This window comes from Neovison vison, chromosome 13 (genome assembly GCF_020171115.1).
Source record: "Neovison vison isolate M4711 chromosome 13, ASM_NN_V1, whole genome shotgun sequence".
In the NCBI taxonomy this organism is placed as follows: Eukaryota; Metazoa; Chordata; class Mammalia; order Carnivora; family Mustelidae; genus Neogale; species Neogale vison.
The window spans coordinates 104,523,071-104,545,437 of NC_058103.1; the positions used below are offsets into that span (position 1 = coordinate 104,523,071).

A 22,367-nucleotide genomic window follows, 5' to 3' on the forward strand; every position below is an offset into this window, starting at 1 on the left:
GAAATTTAGTGTTACTTTGAGAAGTTAGCATTTTTTTAAACCCTTATCTTTTTAAATATAATCTTAAAAATGCATTCCCCCTCTCAGATGTTCTTGAAGCAGTACAGAATGTTCTGGGAGATTGCAGTAGAGTATGTTGCTTCTTTCATCCCCGTTAAGTGCCTGTGCTAGCTGTCCCACATACCTATGGAAAAGAATAATCAGAGAGATGTTTATCAAGTCCACACCACGGATCAGATCCATGCTGGGGGCTGTCCCGTGTACCTTCTGAACTATACAATCCTTCATTCTTCCCCCATTTCGCGGGTTAGCAAACTGAGGCTCGGGGAGCTTAGTTAAATGGTCCAAGAGCACGCAGCTACCAGAGTCAGTATGGAAACCACTTGAGTTTGGAATAAGTAAAGTTTCAAGTAAGAAGTAAACATGGCAAGGTCAGGATTCAAACCCAGGGCGTCATAGCCTTTGCTGCTTCTGCCTTACCAAGCTACCTCCTGTCACAGCATTCGTGTGGTATTTTCTACTTTGAGATGTGTTCACACACACCTTTCATTTGGTCCATCAGCCCTGGGTAGTAGGGCAGGTTCCGTCCCGTTTCACAGGTGAGGGAACAAAGGCCCAGGAGGTTAGCCCAGCTCGGCCAGGGTGTTGGAGGCCAGGAAGGCTGGGCCAGAAGTGGAGCCCCTGGACCTTTCTGCTGCCTGTGCTGCTGCCCTCCTGGGTGAAGGGCTGAGGGCAGGCGTGGGGCTGGTGTCCTGAGATCCCTCCCCTTCCTGTTGCATTCAGCCCTCTTAGTCTGTGAAAATAAGTGAAGCCTGTTTCAGCCTGTCCCTCACGAGACTCAGCCTCCTGCGTGCTGTCCGAATAGGACTGCGCAGCCAAGCATACAGGAGGATTGCGCGGCCAAACCTCAAGGAGGCCTTCAGGCACCCAGAAGGTAATCATGTGCCCTGGCACAGACCCCTCGCCAGGACTAAGCCCTGGGTTGGCCAATGGCTTTGTACAACTGTTGCCTTATCTTAGGCTTATCCTTCTGCTTTCTGGTGCTAGTCTTTGGCCGTGCTTCCTACCTGGACTCTCCCTCCAAAAGACCACAGTCCCAGCTCTGCAGTGCACTTGCAGAATCCTGTGCTACATGCCTGGTGTCCCCTCCAAGGGAGGGGCTGAGCATCAGGACACTGAGGTGTTTTCCATGGCAAGGCCTCTCGCAAGAGCACTGCGGGAACCTGAGAGAGTCGTTGATGATGTGTCATGTCTGCCCATAGGTTCCAGGCCTGAGACAGTGGAAGAGAAGGTCCCTTCACCCTCCCACCTCCAGGGCCACTTGGAAGTGACTTAAGAGGCCTGTGCTCACCCGAGTGCCCACCACTGGGTGGATAGGATGCTCAGGTGTGGCTCTGAGCAGGGAACAGAAGTGGGCCAGAGAATGTTCTTTCTCACTGGGGCTTCCCACCTTACTCTTCCAGCTCCCGACCCAGGGAGGCGCTGTGCAAGTTCTGTACCTTTGACTCAAGGTTCACTTTTTAAACCTAACTGAACGATTTTTAAAACTCTTACGAAAAAATGTGTTTTTTTGTTTTTGTTTTTTGTTTTGTTTTTATTTGACAGACCGAGATCACGAGTAGGCAGAGAGGCAGGCAGAGAGAGAGGAAGGGAAGCAGGCTCCCTGCTGAGCAGAGAACCCGATTCGGGGCTCGATCCCAGGACCTTGGGATCATGACCTGAGCTGAAGGCAGCGGCTTTAACCCACTGAGCCACCCAGGCGTCCCCTGTGTGTGTTTTTGAATAAACTCTGGGCTGGACCATGAGGTAACCCTTTGGGGGCCGCCGGCGCCGTACCGTGGCCCACTGGGTGGTTTCGTGCAGACCTCAGGCTGATGTAGCTTTTCCCTACTGAGGTTTGGGGGCTCTGGGAAAACCTGTGCGCACAGGATTTTTCTCAACACCGCAGCCCAAGCAAAATACAGAAATGAGGTGGTGGCTGAGGCTGTATCAGGCTTCAGAATCCGACTGTTTAATTAATTTTTTATTTTTATTTTTTAAAGATTTTATTTATTTGACAGACAAGAGATTACAAGCAGGCAGAGAGGCAGGCAGAGAGAGAGGAGGAAGCAGGCTCCCCACTGAGCAGAGAGCCCGATGCGGGACTCAATCCCAGGACCCTGAGATCATGACCTGAGCCAAAGGCAGAGGCTTAACCCACTGAGCCACCCAGGCGTCCCCAGAATCCGACTTTTAAACTTTGATTCACTAGTCACATTGTTGATTTTTATTGAGTCAAGGACATAAATTTTAACTCAAAAAGGAAGGGTATACTAAAAACACATTATGTCAATTTTACATGTTGAGTTTCTAGGAAAGATTGGGGGTGGGGAGCTGTGCAGGGATGGTACCCATGCTAAGTGAGGAAAACAACGACTTTAGTAAAGAGTGACCTGCCTGGTAGAGCGACCTGGATTCTCATCTGGCTTTGCCAGACACTGGCTGTGTGATCTTGGGCCACTCACATCACCTCTCTGAGCTTGCGCAGTCTCTCTGTCTGTCAACAAGAGGTTGAACTAGTAAGGTTAGCTTTATTTTGAAATTCTGTTTCTTCCACCATTTGCCCCCTGCCTGGCTCCCCCAGCAGTGCCTGTCACTTGGAGACCTGTGGTCACAGAGCTCTTGTGTACGGATTAGCTTTGACCTTGTATTGTGAAGGTTTAGTACATGAATCGGAAAAGGCTCAAGAGCCAGGAGGAATTTTCAGCTTTCGTGGGGCAGCCCCCTGCCTCAGCCAGGCCTTGTGTTTAAACCAGCAGATGTGTCCAGCGAACAGCTGCATTTTGGGGGTTTCCTCAGGGGGACTGAACAGGAGTACCTCTCCCCTGTTCAGTGGTGGACCTGTTTGCAGAGCTGCCAGCTTGTATGTTTTCCTCATGTTGTCTCCCACCTGGAGACGGTCCGCAGACAGCCCTCCCTGATGGTGAAGCTTTGGCAGACCCCAAAAGAGCCAAAGCTCCCCCTTCTGGATCAGGAGACTTTTCTACTAAATGGATTTTTTTAAAAGATTTTATTTATTTGACAGAGAGAGAGGCCGAGAGCACAAGAAGGGGGAGCAGCAAGCAGAGGGAGAGGGAGAAGCAGGCTGGGACTCCATCCCAGGACCTGGGATCATGACCTGAGCTAAAGGCAGATGCTTAACCCACTCAGCCACCCAGGTGCCCCTATTAAATGGATTTTAAATATCCTTTGGGCCTTAAGGGGGTAAGAGGATTACCTTTTTTCCCCTAAAAGCATGATGTGTTTCCATAATAGGGTTAACATTTGCAACCCCCTTTGCTACCCCAACCCCCACCACCACCACCACCTTGAACTCAGTAGGACAATGCTGGAAGATAGCACCCTGGTGGTCCAGATCTCCGAGCTTTTACTCAAGATACCTGAGGTCTTGTTAGCTCTTCTTGGTAGATGCTGGAAAGAGAAGCCACCACTTCTTGCTGTTGTGGAGTCCTGGAAATAACACTTACTAACTAAAGCTTAAGGTGTTTTGCTTTTAGTTGCTTACCTGGGCTGGAGGGCAGGTTATTTATGGCAGCTGTATTGATCAGACTAAAATGAAAATTGACATGAGACAGCCAGAGGAATGCAAACTTCAGGAGGTGGAATTTATTACTCCTGAAAGAGACTGCCTAGCTATTGTGGAGCTCATTTGGGTTCTTTTAGGCAAAGTACCTTCTATAATAACAGAACTCAGGGGTCATTGAAAGAATGTGTGCCTGCTGAGCCTTTAGCTCTAAAAATGTACCTTTTTAAGGAAACCACAACCTGGCCGTAGAGAAAGGAAGCCTGGGCCCAGCATGTTGGCTCTTACCATGGGACACAGTTGAGGGAAGTGGGTGCTCTGCTTGTAAATGTACCAACTTTGCAAGAACCTGAATGCTTTATGCTTCTTACCAATGCTATGTATTTTGAACTTCTAATGGTTCTCTAGGGCTGCCGTGCAGAATAAATGAAAGTAAATGCAATCGCTGCTCAGGAGAGGCCCTGACACACAGTAGGAGCTCAATAAATGCATAAAAGAATAATAATTACCCCTAATGTTCTTCTAACATTTCTGTCAGGTGGCTGGGGATACAAGTAAACAACACGCCAAGAAAGGTAACAAGTATCAGAAGGGCATTAGGCTAGGATGAGGGACATAGGCTTGCTTCCTGGGGACTGTGGGCATTTTACAGGCTCTAAAAAGGGAAGTAAAATCAACCAAATTCCATACTCCACCAAGCACAGACTCCTAACAGCAGTGGAATTTTCCTAGCCAGGCTCCCATAGGACGTAGAAGAAATTTTCCACGTAGGGGAGCCCTCGATGGCAGAATCCTTCATGCCTCTCCTTCCCCACACTGGGCTTGCCTCCACAGATCGGCTTCCAGATTCGCACTCGCGTGCAGGACCTGGGCCACGGCTGCATCTTCCTGGTGCAGAAGGCGGGGGCCCTCCAGGTGTGCCCCACAGACAGCTACACCAAGAGGGAGCTCATCGAGTGTGCCCGCGCAGTCACAGAGAAGGTAAGGAACAGTCCTCGGGCCCAACGTGGTCACTATAACCCACCCTGGCCCTCGGTGGCCCACTGTGACCAGGAACATAAGCAGGAGGCTAAGCCAAAGATGATCTGGTCAGGTCTGGTGGTCTCTCTCATGCAGGGATTTCCCCGGGGATGGAGCCCATCAGGGGGCTGGGGTGGTTCATAGCCCTAAGAAATTGAGAACATGAGAGGGACCGTTCGTTCGAAAGTCAGGACCCCCGCAGTGCACCTTGTTGATGCACTTTTCCTGCAGACAGAAGGGACAGACCGTGTCAAAGTCACCGGAACACCAGGATCCCCACCCTGCATCTGCTTTTGACACGTGTCCCCTGAGCTTCCTTCTCAGGGAGGCTTCCAGGTGCAGGGCACTGGGAAGTGCCTGAGGCTCACTTCAAGCACCCTCTTTCATCCCAGAAGAGACTGTGAAGTGTGGGGAAGCATTGAGCACCCTGCCCACAGTGGCCCTGCACCGTAGTTGCGAGAACAGGAGCCCGGTGGAGGCATTCGATCTCTAACAGCGGCTGTTGGCAGAGAGAATCCCATACACACCATAGTGCATGGGGCGCTAGGGTCTCAGCGCAGTGACTGTCCCCTTCCCAGGCCCAATGCCCTCATCTGCAGATACAAGCCGGGCCTGTAGGGTTGTGAAGATGAAATGCGGTGGTGTGTGTCAAGGTGCTTGGCACAGGGCCAGACCCACGGTTCACCACGTCCGACATCCTGGCTGCCGCTCTCTGTAAATTCTCTTCTGACTCTCTTCGCCCACTGGGGTCCCCGCTGAACAAAGCCCATTCTCAGCATCCCTGCATTCCCGGAGCTCCCTAACAGACCCCCCAACAGGATACTTGTCTCCTGCTTGGCTTGTTTCTCTGAGTCCTCCTTCAGGACAGCTGTCCTCCAGGCCACTCAAAATGCAGGCTGGAGTATCGGTGCTTTGCTGGCTTGTCCCTCCCTTCACTCGGATCCCCAGGTCATAGAGCTGTGCCCTGCCTAGAAGCTGGCAACTGGACTGGAGGGGCCGGCAGGGGACCCCGCTCCTGGCAGCTGCCGCTGCAGAGGCCGCTGTGTACCTGGCCCCTCGCCGAGGCTGAGCGGAGTCTGGCCGTCTCCCTCGGCCCACACGCCTGCCCAGGCTGCCTGGGATGCCACAGGAGGAAGAAATCAATCTCTCAGCTGGAGGAAGGCGTTGTCCTTCCTTTCAAAGCCCTTCCTTGTTGAAGTTACTCTGGCCAAATTCCCCCATGGAAGACTTTGGAGCTGGCCCCTGAAGGAGGGGAGGCGTGAGTCCCGGCTGCATGATGTTGGCCGGTGGGAACCAGCACCGTGATCTTGCTGAGCCATTCTCTGTCTTCCTGCTTCTCCCAGCAGAGGGTCCCTGACTTAGGACACCTAGAGGAGACTCAAAGGCAGGAAACCGGCTGTTCAGACTGAACTAGCCTTTTCAGTGCTTTCTTGCTCTGTGTTCCGGCCCTACTGTCTTTACGTGGTATGTCTTTCTTACGTGGCTTGGCTGTGTCTGTAACTCCCCACCTGCCTTGGGCCTCTTGTCTTGCTCACCTTTGTGTCCTCACCCCCTGGGAACTCATAGCCATAAACTGCTGACTCGGGCCCCTTTTTTAGCTGGTGGGACCCTGTTTCTGGACTCTGTCTTTGAGTCTGACAGAGAACATCCCAAGTCTGGGAGAACTCCCTGTCTTGGCCTTTGTCACCTGTCCTCCAGGAGTTCTTTCCAGAGACTGGATACTTCATTCCCAGGCCAGCTCTGTGCCATTCTAACTTTTCCTGGTGGGACATGGTGGCATTGAACTCTGGGTAGGAGGATCAGGCAAATGAGAAAGAGAAACTAATCCTTGAGGGCTAGTCTTGGGACACGGCGGGTGCTCAGGAAGTGGGCCCCCTGCCCTGTCTGCTAGGCTGTGTCCAGCACCTCTGCTAAGATCTGAGCAGCACGGAAGGAAGAGAGCATACAAACTTTGTGCTCTCACTGATGGTGTAAGTCCTCTGTCCCGGTCAGTGTGTTTTGTTGTTGTTGTTTTTTAAACAGTGCCTTCACAGAATATTTTCAGACTCTTCTTTGGCTCAGCCATAGTTGAGGATGGTGGGTGTGTGCACAGAGATTCGTAGGACAGCTCCAGACCGTCCCCAGACTCAGGGTCTCCGGTCACTAGCCTGATGCATGCTGTTTTAACCTGTGCTAAATGGGCTGTCCTGGGGGAGGGACAGCATGCCTGGGAATCCTCAGGATACAAGCGATGTCTCTGGATGAGGACAGTGGGGACTTGGAGCTGGCTTTTGCAGGGTGAGCAGGCTGGTAGCTGGAGAACAGGGAGACGGCATTGTAGGCAGGGGCAGACCCACTGCTGGAGGGGTGGGGCATGTTTGGGGAAGTGAGGAGCTGGCTGATGTGGCCAGAATGTGGTGGGAGGCCTGAGAAGTTGAACTCGTTGTGCAAGAAGCTCATCTTTCCTTGACAGCAGGAGAGAATTGTACCCAAGGGTGTGGTGAAGTTAGCTTTGTGTTGTGGGAAGGTGTCTCTAGGAACAGTGGGGGTGTTCTGGAGGGGGAGATGGGTGGCAGGTGGCAGCAAAGGGTTTCTGGCATGGAAGTCACCAGAGTGAACAGAGCCAACTTCCTGGACTCTCAAATCGCTCGAATTGTTATTTACTGGCAGGTGGCAGTGCAAGGGAGCGCTGGGGTGCAGAGGGGACATACACAGGTGCGCTCTGGGCTCTAGCCATGATGGGGTCCACCCTGAAGCTTTTCCAATCCAGAGGCAACCAAGGGCAGGAGTGAGGAGTGGTAGCAGGCGGCTGTTCTTCAGAAAACCTGATCAGAGGGGACAGAAATGGCCACACCTTTCACAGGAGCCTGATGTTCTCTCTGGTCCCAGAAACAATCCTGTTAAAATTTTCTACTCTCTACTTATCACTTACTAGGTGCCCTGCTGGAGAATAGATATACACCCCCACCTCGTTTCTCCCAACAACCATGATAGGCAAGAAATAATGTCCCCATTCTACAGATGAGGACACTAAGAAAGGTCGAACAGTTGCCCAAAATTGTTTAGCCAACAAATGACAATGCTGGTACTCAGCCTGAAATGTTGACACCAAAACATGTGTTAACCCATCGGCTACATTGAGCCCCAGAGAGAAAATCCACTGTTCTTGTGTGTGTATGTATTTATTTTAAAAGATTTTATTCATTTATTTGGCACAGAGAGAGAGCACAAGCAGGGGGAGAGGCAGAGGGAGAGGAAGAACCAGGCTCCCCTCAAAGCAGGAGAAGCCTGATGTGGGACTCAATCCCAGGACTCTGGGATCATGACCTGAGCCGAAGGCAGTGGCTTAACCCACTGAGCCACCCAGGCGCCCTGTTCTTGTTTGTTCTTTACTTTTTCCCCTGGTTTTGAGGTATAATTGATACATGGTACTGTACAAGTCTAGGGGATACAGACAGCATGATGGTTTGTCTTTCGTGTATTACATATACAGTGATTACCACAGTAAATTTGGGAACGTCCACCATCTCATGTCAATACAAAATGTATACATTTGCTCCCCGTGACGAGAACTCTTAAGACGCACTCTTAACACTGCTGTATGACATACACGAAAGTCAACTGTAGTCACCATGTTGCCCACTGTACGTACTTATATTCTGTAACTGGAAGTTTGTGCCTTCTAAATTCCTTTGTTAAATCCACACCATCCCTCCTTCCAGAAAACTGATCCCTTTTGCTAAAAGGTTGGATGGTTGGGTTTTGTTTTGTTCTGTTTTTAATTTTTATTCGATGCATTCAAACAAACAAAAAAAGTCCAGCCATTTCTTCTAACTCCCAACCCCTACTGCTAGCAACTACCATTCTGTTCTCTGTATCCGTGAGCTTGGGTTTTTTGGTTTTATTTCAGGTTTTACATATAAGGGAGATCATATGGCATTTCTTTCTCTGGCTGACTCCACTTAGCGTAATGTTCTTGAGGTCTGTCCATGTTGTCACAGATGGCAAAATTTCATTCTTCCTGTGGCTGAATAATATCCTACTGGATGACATATACCATATTTTCTTTATCCATTCATCCATCTGTGGACATTTCGGTTGCTTCCATGGATTAGCAGTAGTAAATAATGCAGCAGTGAACATAGAGGTACATTTTTTTAGTTAAAATTCATTCGCATCAGATTAATATCCAGAACTGCAATTGTTGAATGCTATGGTAGTTCTCCTGGTAGTTTTTTGAAGAACCCCCATATTATTTTCCACAGTGGCTGCACCAATGTACATTCCCACCCACTGGGCACCAGATTCCCTTTCCACTGTGACTTTGCCAACACTTGTTATCGCTTGTCTTCTTGATGAGAGCCATGCCAGCAGCTGTGAGATGGTATCTCACTGTGGTTTGGATTTGCATTTTCTTAATATTTTATGATACTGAGCATCTTTTCGTGTACCTGTTGTCCATCTGTTTGTCTTCTTTGGAAAAATCTCTTTTCAGATCTCCCACCCATTTTTAATTGGGTTGTTACTTCGCTAGAGTGGAACGTCTGCTTTCTATATTTCCCATGTTAGGCCCTTATCAGTTAAAGGATTTGCAAATATTTTCTTTAATCAGTAAGTTGCTATTTTCATTTTGCTGATGGTTTCCTTTGTTGTGCAGAAATGTTTAGTTTCACTTGTTCATTCTTGCTTTTGTTGGCTTTTGTTTGGTGTCAGATTCTAAAAATCATTGCAAAGACCTATTGCAAGGAGGTTACTGCTTGTTTTCTTCTGGGAGTCTTATGGTGTCAGGTCTTAACGTTCAAGTCTTCAATCCATTTTAAGCTAATTTCTGTGTATGCTATAAGGCAGTGATCCAGTTTCAATTTTTTTGCATGTAGCTGTCCAACTCTCCCAACACCTCTTGTCCAAGAGATTGTCTTTCTCCATTGTGTGTCTGTAGCTCCTTTGTCATAAATGAATTGACTATATATGCTTGGGTTTATTTCTGGGCTTTCTGTTCCATTGATCCATGTGTCTGTTTTTATGCCAGTACCGTACTGTTTAAATTCCTACAGCTTTGTAATACAGTTTTAAATCAGAGAGCATAAGACCTCCCTCCAACTGTGTTCTTTCTCAAGGTTGCTTTGGTTAGGGGCACCTGGGTGGCTCAGTGGGTTAAAGCCTCTGCCTTCAGCTCAGGTCATGATCCCAGGGTCCTGGGATTGAGACCCGCATTGGACTTTCTGCTCAGCAGGGAGCCTGCTTCCCCCCGCCCCTCTGCCTGCCTCTCTGCTTACTTGTGATCTCTGTCAAGTAAATAAAATCTTTTAAAAAAAAATTGTTTTGGTTAATTAGAGTCTTTTGTGGTTCTATAGAAATTTTAAGGTGGTTTGTTGTATTTCTGTGAAAAAATGCCACTTGGAATTTCAATAAGGATTGTAGATAGCTTTTGGTAGTGTGGACATTTTAACAATACCGATCCTACCAGTCTGTGAGCATGGAGTATCTTTCCATTTATTTGTGCCTTCTTCAGTTTCTTTCTTTAACATCTTGGGGGTTTCCATATATAAGTCTCTCATCCCCTTGGTTAAATGTATTTGTAGGTAATTTATTTTTTTCGATGCAGTTGTGTAAATGGTAGTGTTTTCTTACCTTCTCTTTCTGATAGTTCAGTATTAGCTTATAGAAACACAACAGATTTTTGTGTATTGATATTGTAACCCTCAACTCTACTGAATTCATTGAGTATTTCCTGACAGTTTTTGATGGAGTCTTTAGGGTTTTCTATACATAGTATGTCAGCTGCAAATAGTGATGGTTTTACTTCTTCCTTTCCAATTTGGATGCCTTTTGATTCTTTTAACTGTCCAATTGCTCTGGCTAGAGCTTCCAATACTCTGTTGAATAAAAGTGGCAAGGGTGGGGATCTTTGTCTTATTCTTGATTTTAAAGGAAAAGCTTCAAGCTTTTCACCATTGAGTATGGTGTTAGCTGTGGGTTTATCCTATATGGCCTTTATTATGTTGATATGTTCTCCTTGTACCCACTTTGTTGAAAGTTTTTTGCTATCAGTGGGTGTTGAATTTTGTCAAATGCTTTTTCTACATCTATTGAGATGACCATAAGATTTTTATTTTTTATTGGTGTATCACATTGGCTGATCTGTTGGTGTTGAGTCATCCTTGCATCCCCGGAGTAAATCCCACTTGATGATGTTGTATGATCCTTCTAATGAATTGTTGAATTCACCGCCCTAATATTTTGTTGAGGATTTTTGTACTATGTTCATCAGGCACGTTGGCTTGTAATTTTCCCTTCTTGGGGCACCCTTGTCTGGTTTTGGTATCGGGGTAATTTCGGCTTTATAAATGACTTTGGAAGAATTCCATCCTTTTCTGTTTTTTGAGTGGCTTTTTTTTTTTTTTCAGTGATATTTGAGTCTGAAAATCTTTGGGTTACATTTTCTGCATTTCCCCATTTTCTCTGACATCCCCTCTCTGCCTACAGGTGTCCTTGGTGCTGTCAGCTCTGCAGGCTGGGAACAAGGGGACCCAGGCATGTATCACAGCTGCCACTGCTGTGTCCGGGATTATAGCGGACCTGGACACCACCATCATGTTTGCGACTGCGGGGACCCTGAATGCGGAGAACAACGAGACCTTTGCAGACCACAGGTATGGGGGTGGAGATCATCCTGGGAGTTCGTGGGTGGGGAGGGGTTCAGGATGACCCGATGGGCTTGGAGACTCCACCCAGGAGCTGGAAATGTGGTTAACCATTTTGATTTCAGTAAGATGCTCAACAGAAGAAAGGGAACCACATAATCAAAACAAGCCCCCTTTGCCAGCTGTAAACACATAGTCATGTTCCAGCTTTCTGCCTTTGGCAGCCTGAATCAGGCCTGCTCTGGCAGGGGACAGCTTTTTGATCTTCTACTTTCCAAACTTGAGAGATGGGCCTCTGATTTGCTCCCAAACGGAGTGGGAGTGGCCAGGACTGGCCCATTGAGCTGTGACATAAATGGAGAGTGGGGCTCAGAGCCTGCTGTCTGTCCAATGCTGAATGCTCAGGCCCTGCTCCTGGAGGCTGGTGTGGGGTTTCCATCTGCCACGCGGGAGGCCCCGCCCCCCCGCCCCCCCACCTCGTAGCCTTGCCACATGCTGGGTACTTTCTTCCTCTCTCTTCACTCCCAGAGCTGGGCTAGGAAGGAGGTCACCAATGACGTCACTCCTCCCAGGAAGCAGCCTTTTGGGTTCTGATGACCCATAGGTCCTTGCAGCTCCCTGTAGCTGTGAAGAATTTAGGGGGAACCCCAGGAAAGCAGCTGACCTCTCACTGAGCTACAGGGTTGGGGGAAGAGGGCCAAACTGGTAGGCCTGAGACTTTCACTGAAGTTTACTATTAATCGTCTCTAGATACGGGGCTGACTCGCTTCTTCCCATTTTCCTACGCAGACAGTGAGCGCCCCAATAAGGAAGGGGTAATCCATCCTTTTTGTTCATTAAAGCTCTTTAACAAAAACAATCCTTTAGGAAGGGTTTCTTTGCTTCCTAACTACCAATAGCCAACTCTGCCTTCTGTCCCCCTCCCCGCTTTCTCAGGGAGAACATTCTGAAGACAGCCAAGGCCTTGGTGGAAGACACGAAGCTGCTGGTGTCCGGGGCCGCATCGACGCCAGAGAAGCTGGCCCAGGCAGCCCAGTCGTCAGCGGCCACCATCACCCAGCTTGCTGAGGTGGTCAAGCTGGGGGCCGCCAGCCTGGGCTCTGATGACCCCGAGACACAGGTACTGGAGGACCTAGGGCCATGGGTCCCTCTCACGTATCTGTAAACACTGTGCAGCAGGCCTCAGAAGAGACCAAAGGCAAAATAGGAACAGCAGAAGTAACAGTGGGTGGGTGGGCACGTCCGCAGTTTGGGGTCTGATAGGAGGGCGCCAGAGATGGTGGTGGTGGCCATGTGGGTAGTGAATGACTGAGCACAGTGAGCATTTGGTTGTAAGGGGGAGGGTGGGGGCCAGGAGGACTCCAGATGGAGATGGGGCGGGGGAGGGGGTGGGCGGGGATGGTGTCTCCATGGAGGGAGAACAGGCTTGGGCGGGGAGGTGAGTTCAGTGCGTAGAGACTGCAGGTAGAACTAGAGAAGGGACGTAAGCCCGCATGGGTATGGGGGTGTGGATTTAGGGTCTGTGGCCATACAGACAGTGACTGCACCCACAGGAGAGGAAGAGCATGGGGCAAGAGAAGAAGGGGGGTTCACGGCAGAGCTGAGGAAGCCGCCACTTAAGACCATAGTAAGGAGAAAGAGATGCCCAGGGAAATGGAGAAGCAGCAGCAGCTGGTAGGAGGAAAGCCACGGCTCCTGATGTTAAGAGGGGTGAGTGTTTCAATGCACCAGAGAGACACAGCTGAGTTGAGAAAATGAAGGTCTGGGAGCTGGCCACTAGTGCCGTGGGGCCGTTGGTCTCCCCAGCAACGACTATTTGTAGGAAGTAGCCAGATGAGGGTAAAGAAAGGAAGCCAGTGTGTCTAGATAGCACTTGAGAAATCTGGCCCTGAAGGGGAGGGGAGAGAGGAGCTGGGGCTAAGGTAGGGCTCTATGCTCCCATAACCTGCCGGCTCCTTCCTCCTCAGCCTGTACCCGCAGCTCAGGCACAGCACCCACAGTTTACTGATCTTTGACAGCTAAGCACCCAGCACAGCACAGCACAGTGGACAGTCCACAAATACGTCCTCTGCTGTTACTGAATGTAGAGCCAGCCAGGCCCCCAACAACAGACTGTCCCCATTCCCAAGGGCAGAACCTACTACCCGTCTGCTCTGTCTGCTCTGTGTGTCCCAACACCATCAGACGGCACACCCTCCCTTAACTCCCATGTTTGGCCCATGAGCACGAAAGTGGGTAGGAAGCCACCTACCATGCGGGGCCCGGACTGGCGGCAGCTCCTGTGGCGGTTCATACAAGGCCACCAGCTTTGCTCGCATGTGGCCATGACCCTCCCCTGTCTGACATCCTCCAGTGAAGCAGAATTCTATGAGCAAACGTTCCACATGTGGCCTTTTTACTCCTCCTGCCAGGTTTCTCTCTGATAACATCCCGGCTGGGTTTGGCTGCCCTCTGGAATTCGAAGCACTCACGCAAATCCTTGCCTGTGATGGTGTTCTTACCCCCACAGAGAAAGGCAGCACTTCAAAACGCCCAGTGGGGCTGGAATCCACACTCTCTGAGCCTGGCCCCACTTGAGGAGAAGTGAAAAGGCCGGGGAGACCTTAAATCTTGGAGCATGGAGACGTGTATCAAATTGTTTAGAGTCTCGACGCCCAAATGGCCTAGAGGTCCTGGATCCCCAACTTCTTCTTCTTTTTTTTTTTTCCCCAAAGATTTTATTTATTTATTTGACAGACAGAGCTCAGAAGTAGGCAGAGAGACAGGCAGAGAGAGGGGGAAGCAGTCTGTCTGCTAAGCAGAGAACCCAATGCAGGGCTCAGTGCCAGGACCCTGGGATCATGACCTGAGCTGAAGGCAGAGGCTTAACCCACTAAGCCACGTAGGCACCCCTAAACTTTTCTTGGACCCCAACTTCTAATGAGGCCTCTAGTGGAAAATATCCCCTCACCAAAATGTGCCTACTCTCCAGTCAGTTCCTAATGACCGGGGATGAGACCGTGTGCTCTGGGTGTTGGTGGCAACCTTTGCTTGCTCTCCCTTGCTCTCTACCCACTGCTGTGATGGCCGGAATCAAGCAGTGTGAGGTCCTTACCTGTCAGTCCTTCCTCATGAGACCCACCAAGCTCTGACCACCCCTATGGTTCCAGAGGTTGCCAGAGGTTCCGTGAGCCCTGGGGTGAGAAGGCACAGGATCAAGCAGGAGGCAGTGTGAGGGGCAGAGGCACAGTGTCACTGTGCTCTCAGCTGTTGGGGACATGAAAGTTTGTGATGCGTTTTCAGCTACGTTATGCAGTCGCCCTCACAGCTATGCGGTGAGATAGGGCTGGTGCTCCTGATGCTATTGGCGTGTGAGGAGCCTGAGCCCTAGAGCGTAAGCGAGTGTGAACGTTAGGACCATGACCCTTGGGATCACACTGACTAGAGTGTGAATCGCAGGCCCTGGGAGTGTGGACAGGAGCATCTCAGTCCCTGCTTGGAAAGTGCATGGCTCAGCACCTGGAACACTGCCCCCAGCAAAGAGAAATTGTTGCTGTGACAGAAGGCGACTTAAATGTAAGGCAGGTCATGTCATGTCATTCCAGAGTATAGCCGGGGCTTCAGACCCCGGGTCTAGCACTCTGTGAGGTTGGCCTGTGGTCCCTGCTCAGTGACCGGAGTGTAGGTACTGTATTCTTCCCAGTGTCATTAGGGCGGGCACCTGTCCAGCCAGTCATTCCATGAATATTTCCTGTGCATCTGTGACGTGCCAGACCCTGTTCTGAGTGCAAAACACAACAGACAGAAGCCTAGGCTGGCCCTCTCAGAGTTTACCTCCGTTTCGGGGGAGAAGACATACCAATCAGTGCTGAAAAGGAGACAGGGCACACTGATGGAGTTTCAGGTTGGGGGTGGTCGGGAAAGGTCTTTGATGGCCTGATGGCTGAGCTGAGCCCCGAATGATGGGAAAAGTCGGCTTCCAGGCAGAGCGAGAGGAGCAAGAGCAGAGGCCCTGAAGTAGGCATGAGTGGGATTTGCCTTGGGGAAGAAAGACAGACCCATCTGCCTGTCGCATGTTAAGTAGGTCACAGAATCCTATGATCGGGAGCTGGAAAAGCCGGCAGGCTGCTGCAAGAGGCCTCTCAGGCCAGACTGCGAGGCTAGCATTTGGTTCTGTGTGGTTTTGGTTGCCAGCTCAGGGTCCCTGGGAATGGTGCTGGCTCCCAGGTTACTGCTTTGCTGCCTGCCTCCTTTCCTAGGTGACTCGTCATCAGAGCTGCCAGCCAAGAGGCACTGGAACATACCCCTGAGTGTCCATGGGGTCTGTGTTCTGGCTCAGCCTCAGCCTCCACTGGGGAGATTCCAGGGCTGGCTTCTGGAGGTTTTGCCATGCTGCAGGCTGGAGAGCTGCCGAGACAGAGCTCTGCCCCCCAAATCCCCCTACCTGACCCTCAGGCTGTGTGCTGTTGGTGAGACCAGCAGGTGACAGCTGGGGCCACTCACCTGGGCTCTCTGCTTTCTTTCAGGTGGTCTTAATCAATGCCATCAAAGACGTGGCCAAGGCCCTTTCAGATCTGATCGGTGCCACCAAGGGAGCTGCCAGCAAGCCTGCTGATGACCCCTCCATGTACCAGCTCAAGGGGGCTGCCAAGGTAGAGTGGGGCCCCAAGTCTGGGGCAGACGTGGAGGAGGAGTGCATAGCGAGAGAAGCAAGAATAATGGGAGCGTATACCTCTGAGCTGCTTCCTCGCTTCGCAGTGGTTTTCCTCATGGCATCAGATCCAGAACAAAAAGGACTGGGGCATGGACCTCAGTGTGCTCCTCATTTTCTCTCGGCCTCTCCTTCCTATACAGGTGATGGTGACCAATGTCACCTCCCTCCTCAAGACTGTCAAGGCGGTGGAGGACGAAGCCACCCGGGGCACACGGGCGCTTGAGGCCACCATCGAGTACATGAAACAGGAGCTCACGGTAAGGAGCCAGCCATCACCTCCCTTGGGCACCCCTGTGCTAGAGCGGACCCCAAAACAGACCTCTCTGAGATCTGTAACAGAAAGAGGTTTTATGTGGAGTGCCTGAGCTAGGAGGCCCACTCACCTACCTGCTGCTAGCTTTGCATCCTTGAGGCCCCTTGCATAGCTGACCACATCAGAGTTTGGCTACATTCGATTTGTAATTAAGAAACTAATTAAAATGGGGCACCTGGGAGGCTCAGTGGTTTAAAGCCTCTGTCTTCAGCTCAGGTCATGATCTCAGGGTCCTAGGATCAAGCCCCGCATCGGGCTCTTTGCTCTGCGGGGAGCCTGCTTCCTCCTCTCTCTCTGCCTCCCTCTCTGCCTATTTGTGATCTGTCTCTGTCAAATAAACAAATAAAATCTTAAAAAAATAATTTAAAAAAAGAAATTAATTAAAATGTATAACGTAGGACTATTCAGGTTTAATTCCACTAAAATTGGAGCATGAAACAAAAGCCTTACAGAAGATTCCTGGCCAAGGAAAAACTCAGGATGGCTGTCTGCTCTCACCTTGAGCTTAAATGGTGTATGTACAACACAGAGCCACACACAGGGCCTCCTCATTCCCACTCTTGTTAGCAACAGCTCATGCTGCTGCACACGTACAGGTTCTGGGGTTTGAGCTTCCCTAGTAGAGAAACCTGGATGCCTTTACCTGAGACACTTCCCTTTAAAATTCAGCACCCTTCTGTTGGCAATCTGTGTGGTCCCAGGGACACTGACCATGCATTCTTTCTTGCCTTGACTGAGGGTGTCCCGGTGTTCCTGCAATCTGGACACTACCCCTGTTTTTTTGATCCCGTGATGATTATGAATTGACTCATCCTAATCCCTGGAAATAGAAATATGCTGAAAATGAGTGGTTTCAGAGATTTCTTTCTCCCAGGAGTTCTGATCAGATTCAGTTTCTCTCTTGGGGCAGGAAGGGGGAGTCCTGCCTTTGCTGCCGGTTTTTTCTGCATGTGTAGAGGGTCACCTAGGAAGGCTAAAAGGCCCTGTGGATCAGCAGTAGAAACCAGCAGTTCTGTTGGGGTTTGCTGGTGGAGCCTTGGGTTCCCTTGTCCTGTTTTTGGTGAAATCAGTGTTGGTCGGCGTTACACTTGGTTCTCACACAAAGAAGAAACTAAAAATTGTTGATGGTGTCTTCAAACTCTGCTTGCTACCTGAAGCTTACCTGCCTACGTCAGCTAGATGTTTCCTATCAGAAGTCTGGCCCCACATTCTGGGAGGTGTGGGTTGGGCTCATGGCGGCAGTGGAGGAGATGGGAAATTCGGAAATTCGTGGCAAGTTACGCACGATCTATGTCCACGTACCAGTATGGGCCGGCACGAGTTGTGGGTTTCTGTGGACGTAGGAAGTTTCCAAATGAGCGTGTGCCCTGTGGGCCACGTTAGTCTGAAGGGCTCCATACGCGTGGCCTCCATGCCATGTTAGAGTTCAGCTTCATTGGAGCTGCCCATTTCTGGGGGGGATCGTGACGTTTGAGGCTATCTAACCATGGCAGGGCTGCTGGCTGGGTTCTCCCCTTTGCCCCAGGAAAAACTGCCTGACGGGAAGGTGGTGGTCTGGGGCTGGAGACAGAGCGGCCCCAACTGGTGCAGTAGTCCTCCTGGCCGGGGACAGCTACACATTGAAAATGCAGTCCTGGCACCAGTCACTCGTGTGAGAGAGACAGGACAGATGGGCTCGAGGCAGAGATGGCTGCCTTGACTGACAGGTGGAATTTGAAAGTGGGATATTCCCTTACCATGGTTAATTTATTTCAGCCTCTCTAAAGGGGTGTGTGTGTGTGTGTGTGTGTGCGCGCGCGCGTGTGGTTTTAAATAATTCACAGTGTCACTGTGGCTCACTCGACACGAACGCCTCCGCACAATTATGCAGTTATATTTGTAAGACAGGCTAAGAATAGAAGAAAGTGAACGCTCCATTTCCCCTAGCCCCACACCCTCTCAGAGAGAGAGAGGTGAGTCCACAGGGAGGGATCCATGGTCCGTCCTGAGCAGGAGCCGGCATCAGAAGCGCGGAGTTTCTGGGAGCTGCTGGAGGCACGGTGGGGAGGGGGCGAGAACCGGGAAACCCCGTGACCACCTGGCTCAGGACAGTTTGCAGATACCCAGACGCTCTCCGTTGGTGCTGTAGACCTCTCCCCTTGACCCCCCAGGGTCTCGTGACCGTGAGTGCTTGAGTACAGGTGTGCACGGCTTATCCGTGCTAGAATCTTGAAAGTGAGAATAATATTACTCAAATGAAATTTCTAATTTCCTGCCATTTGACGGTTTCTTCCTGTGGCTGGCTCTGTTCTCAGACAGTGAGCGGCAGCCCAGTCGGAGAAGAATAAATTATTTTTGGTCCTTCTCTTTTTTGGGTTTTTTTTTTTTTCTTCACCTGTTGTATTTCTAACTTCCAGGTGTTCCAGTCCAAAGAGATACCTGAAAAGACCTCATCACCTGAAGAATCGATAAGGATGACGAAAGGTATCACCATGGCGACCGCCAAAGCTGTGGCCGCAGGAAACTCGTGCAGACAGGAGGACGTGATCGCCACCGCCAACCTGAGCCGGAAAGCTGTGTCTGACATGCTGACAGCTTGCAAGGTAAAGACCTTGGCATTGTTTTGGACGGCTTGATGATGCTCTGTCATGACTGAATTTTTGGTGCAGTCTGGAGAAAGGGAGGGGCTGGTCACCTGCAGAAGGGAACAGCTCGCTACCTTAAGCGCCGGAAGGAAACGTGTGCTGGAGGTGTGCACCCATCAGCCTGGGAAACGTGACTCATGAGGCTAGGTTTATGTTTGAGAGGGGTTGGTGCTGATCTGCGGACTAACCTTCCACATTTCCTCTTCCTGAGTAGGAAGGACGCTTTCTTAGGGAGGGTGTAGGGGTGGCCACTCTGGCAGAGGCGAAGAAGGCCTGTGACATTTTGTTCCTGGCCCTCTGAACGAAAATTGCATCCTGCTTCTGCCCGCCCCCTTTCCTGCCTCCATCGGTCAGCATTCTGTGCTAGGAGGGGTGCTGCCCTAACTGGGTGAGGAAGTGAGTCAGAAGAACAGAACAGAATGTTGGGAAACTGCCTTCTTCCTACCTGTGCCAGACATTTTGCAGAAATTCCTCTGATCCTTGGGTAAGCAAGTAGGGTGGCTGCCCTGAGCCCATCCTTGATGAGGGAGCTGGTGGGACCTGAGTTTTAACAAGCTTTCTTTCTTTATGTCTAAAGAAGGTGAGCCATAAGGGCCCCCCACCCCTCATTGAGCACCTTACCCCAGACCTTCACCCTTCTAGGGACAGCCGTGTCCCAGGGACTCAGTGATTGATTGATAACCCCCAACCATAGTGAGCAGGTGGAGACACGTCACAGAAGTCACAAAAGCAGCTGCGGCAGCTTGGGGACTGAGGAGACAGGGCTGTTCTTTGTGGTGAAGTCAGTATGGGAGAGCTGGTGCCAGGTCCTACTGATGGCCTCTTGGGGGCTTCTCTGGGCAAGGAGAGGTAACTGGACAGTGGGAGGGTGAGGCAGCCAGCCTGAAGGGACAGGTGTGTGAGGGCAGAGGTGGGGGGGGTCGGTCAGGGGAAGGGAAGAGGGTGGCAAAGTGGGATGGACACTTTCACAGGGGAGCCATGTGTTGAGACCCTCCTGAGGCCAGAGGTATTTGCAGTTAGGATGTCCCTCATGGAATCTGTTCTGTCAGAACTGACAACTCCCAGAAGGGTTACAGCCTCCGGCAGAGAATCCTTCCCTAGCAGGCTAGGCCTGAATGCCACCACAGTGTGCATGCAGGGTGCCTCACGATTGTGGAAGGCTCTCCTGCAGGTTCTGTCTTTTGATTGCAGATGGGAAGAGCAAGGGGAGGGATCCCAATCTGATGGATGGTGAAACAGGCTTGGCAAGATTAAGTGGCATGACCGTGGATCTTCACTCTCAGAACTAGAATTGAAACTGGGTCCTCTGATTCCATGGCCCGTATCTTTCTGCTGCCCGTGGCCTCCCAGCCATAAATGCTTAAGGACACTGAGGTTGACAAGTGACTGGTGCTTTGTTTCCATGTTGCAGATGTGAAATGAAAAGGAGAAGTTAAATGGATTAAGGTGGGAGTGGAAGGCAGCTCAGATTTTCAAGTCTGTTTGTAATACACGTACCCCTATTCTCAGGGGAGGGGGGCAAGGATCCCAGTACAGGTGCCGTTTGCCTGGCCTCTGCTCCTCTCTCTTGTCCTGCCCCCGGATCTTCACAGGACAAAATAACAGCCAGAGCTTCGTTCCTCAAAGCCAGACTTGGATGACAAGAGTCAGTTCTGAGCCCTGAGACTCCTGTTCGGATAGGACTTATGCAGCAGACATATAGACCTTTGCATTTCCCTTGGTCCCTTCCTTTTGCAGAAAGGAAAGGAGGCAGCTTGCTAGAAAGGGTGTGCAATAAGGAGCATATAGAAAACCAGGAATACGAAATGGTGGATCAGAAAGAAACCCTTTTATCCAGGCAGAGGGCCAAGTTGCCATGTTGGAGCGCTGTCTTTGAGGCTGACTAAGTAGGGTGGCTCAGCCGAAAATGGAAGTGCAGTAAGTTACCTACAGGCTCATTTTGTCAGAAAGAGAGGATTACACTATTTCCTCAGGTGGAGACAGGGCTTCCCTATACCCTAAGTTAATTCTCCTGTCTATTTCTTGCCTTACTTTCTTGTGTCTATATATGTCTGCATCAGATCTAATCCAGTCAACTGTCACAGCTAATGTCCCATGGCTGTTTTTGTGCTGCATCCCTGTTATAATAATGGAGCCCTTAATGACCACAAGTACTCTGTGATTGAATGTAATCTTACCCTATCATCAGATATTTAGGTTATCTGCATTTTTTTATCTGTATTTTAAACTCTACTGCCATGAATATCTTTGGGCATACCTGTTTTTTCTAGGCTTCAGATAATCTCCTTGGGCAGGACTCCCAGGAGCAGAATTAGTCAGATGGTATGACATTTTGATTCTTGCCACATGGCTCTCCCAGAGAGTTCTGCAAAGTTAAAGCCACCAGCAATGGACAAGAGTGCCCACGCTCAGTTCCCCGGGAAGTCTAAATGAGGGTCTTCCACACTGCCCCCTAGAGGTGACATTTGGTAGCATCACAGCCTGTGTCTTCCCCCCACACACACACATGGGCTCCGTCCTCACACATGTAGACCCGATGGAGCAAGGACGAGTAAAACTCGGTTGTGGTTCTGGCCCATCAGTCCTCAGATGGGCAACAGTGAGCTCAGAAAGGATAGACGCTGGCCACTCAGATCATCCCCACCCCTTCTGGTGTGCGTCTGGGGAGCAGGTGAGGGGAAAACCCACAGGTGGTCCACCAGCACTCCCCAGTCCTCCTGAGTGGAACAAACAGGAGGACTAGTCACTATTCCCCTCCACTTTGACTTCTTACCCTAATGTGTGATTCATATGTGTCCTGATTTGTGGTTTGTTTGCAGTTTTCTCTTTTAGCTGTTCTTGTCAGTCCCAAGTTCTTTCTGAAGAAAGGCTGGGTAGCGTTGCCCGATTTAGCAAATAAAAAATAGGGTTTCTCAAGCTTACATTGGAAATTTTGTATTATTTATTCAAAATTCAGATGTAACCAGGTTGACTGTAATGAGTCTAGTAACCTTGTGAGTGGGTGTGCCATCTGATATATCGGAATGAATGAAACTGACAGGTCAAAAGTGCCAAAAAAAAAAGCACAGGATCCTGTATTAGCCATTCGTCCTTGTCTGCTTATCTCACCATGTATAATGTGAGATGAGTTTTTTATGGCCCCTCTGAGGGCAGTGGGAGCTTACCGTCTGAAGTTTCCCAGGAGCCAGAGATTCCTGGGTGGGAGATACTGTGAGTGCAGCATGGTGAGGCCATGGAGTAAGGACCTGAGTATGATCAGCCTGTGAAGAGAAAGGGGCTTAAGGCCCCCCTCCTGCTGCTGGAGAAGGGCAGGTGGACCCCGGCACAGCAGAGCTCCTGCTGGGAGCCTTAATCATGAATCTTTCCTGAATTTCTTAGTGCACACGGAATTCCTTACATTTCAGTAAAAGGGGGTGGGGAGAAAGGGTGGAAGGAGGGACCTTATTCCTGTGCTTTTATCCAGCTCCAGGGCACTGAGAAAGGCAAGACACAAAATGATGTCCGAGAACTTACCATGGAGGAGAGCATGGAG

General features: G+C 50.3%; 1 protein-coding gene across 4 annotated transcripts in view; it reads left to right on the forward strand.

The window, feature by feature from the left end:
- Positions 1-22,367, forward strand: part of TLN2 (talin 2) — a 428,022-nt gene that overhangs the window by 369,731 nt on the left and 35,924 nt on the right. For all 4 annotated transcript variants that reach the window (XM_044230578.1, XM_044230582.1, XM_044230581.1 and 1 more), the window contains 6 exons: positions 4,397-4,543; positions 11,048-11,214; positions 12,142-12,325; positions 15,711-15,836; positions 16,039-16,155; positions 18,608-18,793. In XM_044230578.1, the coding sequence (XP_044086513.1) occupies positions 4,397-4,543; positions 11,048-11,214; positions 12,142-12,325; positions 15,711-15,836; positions 16,039-16,155; positions 18,608-18,793 (927 nt within the window). The remainder of the gene's footprint in view (positions 1-4,396; positions 4,544-11,047; positions 11,215-12,141; positions 12,326-15,710; positions 15,837-16,038; positions 16,156-18,607; positions 18,794-22,367) is intronic.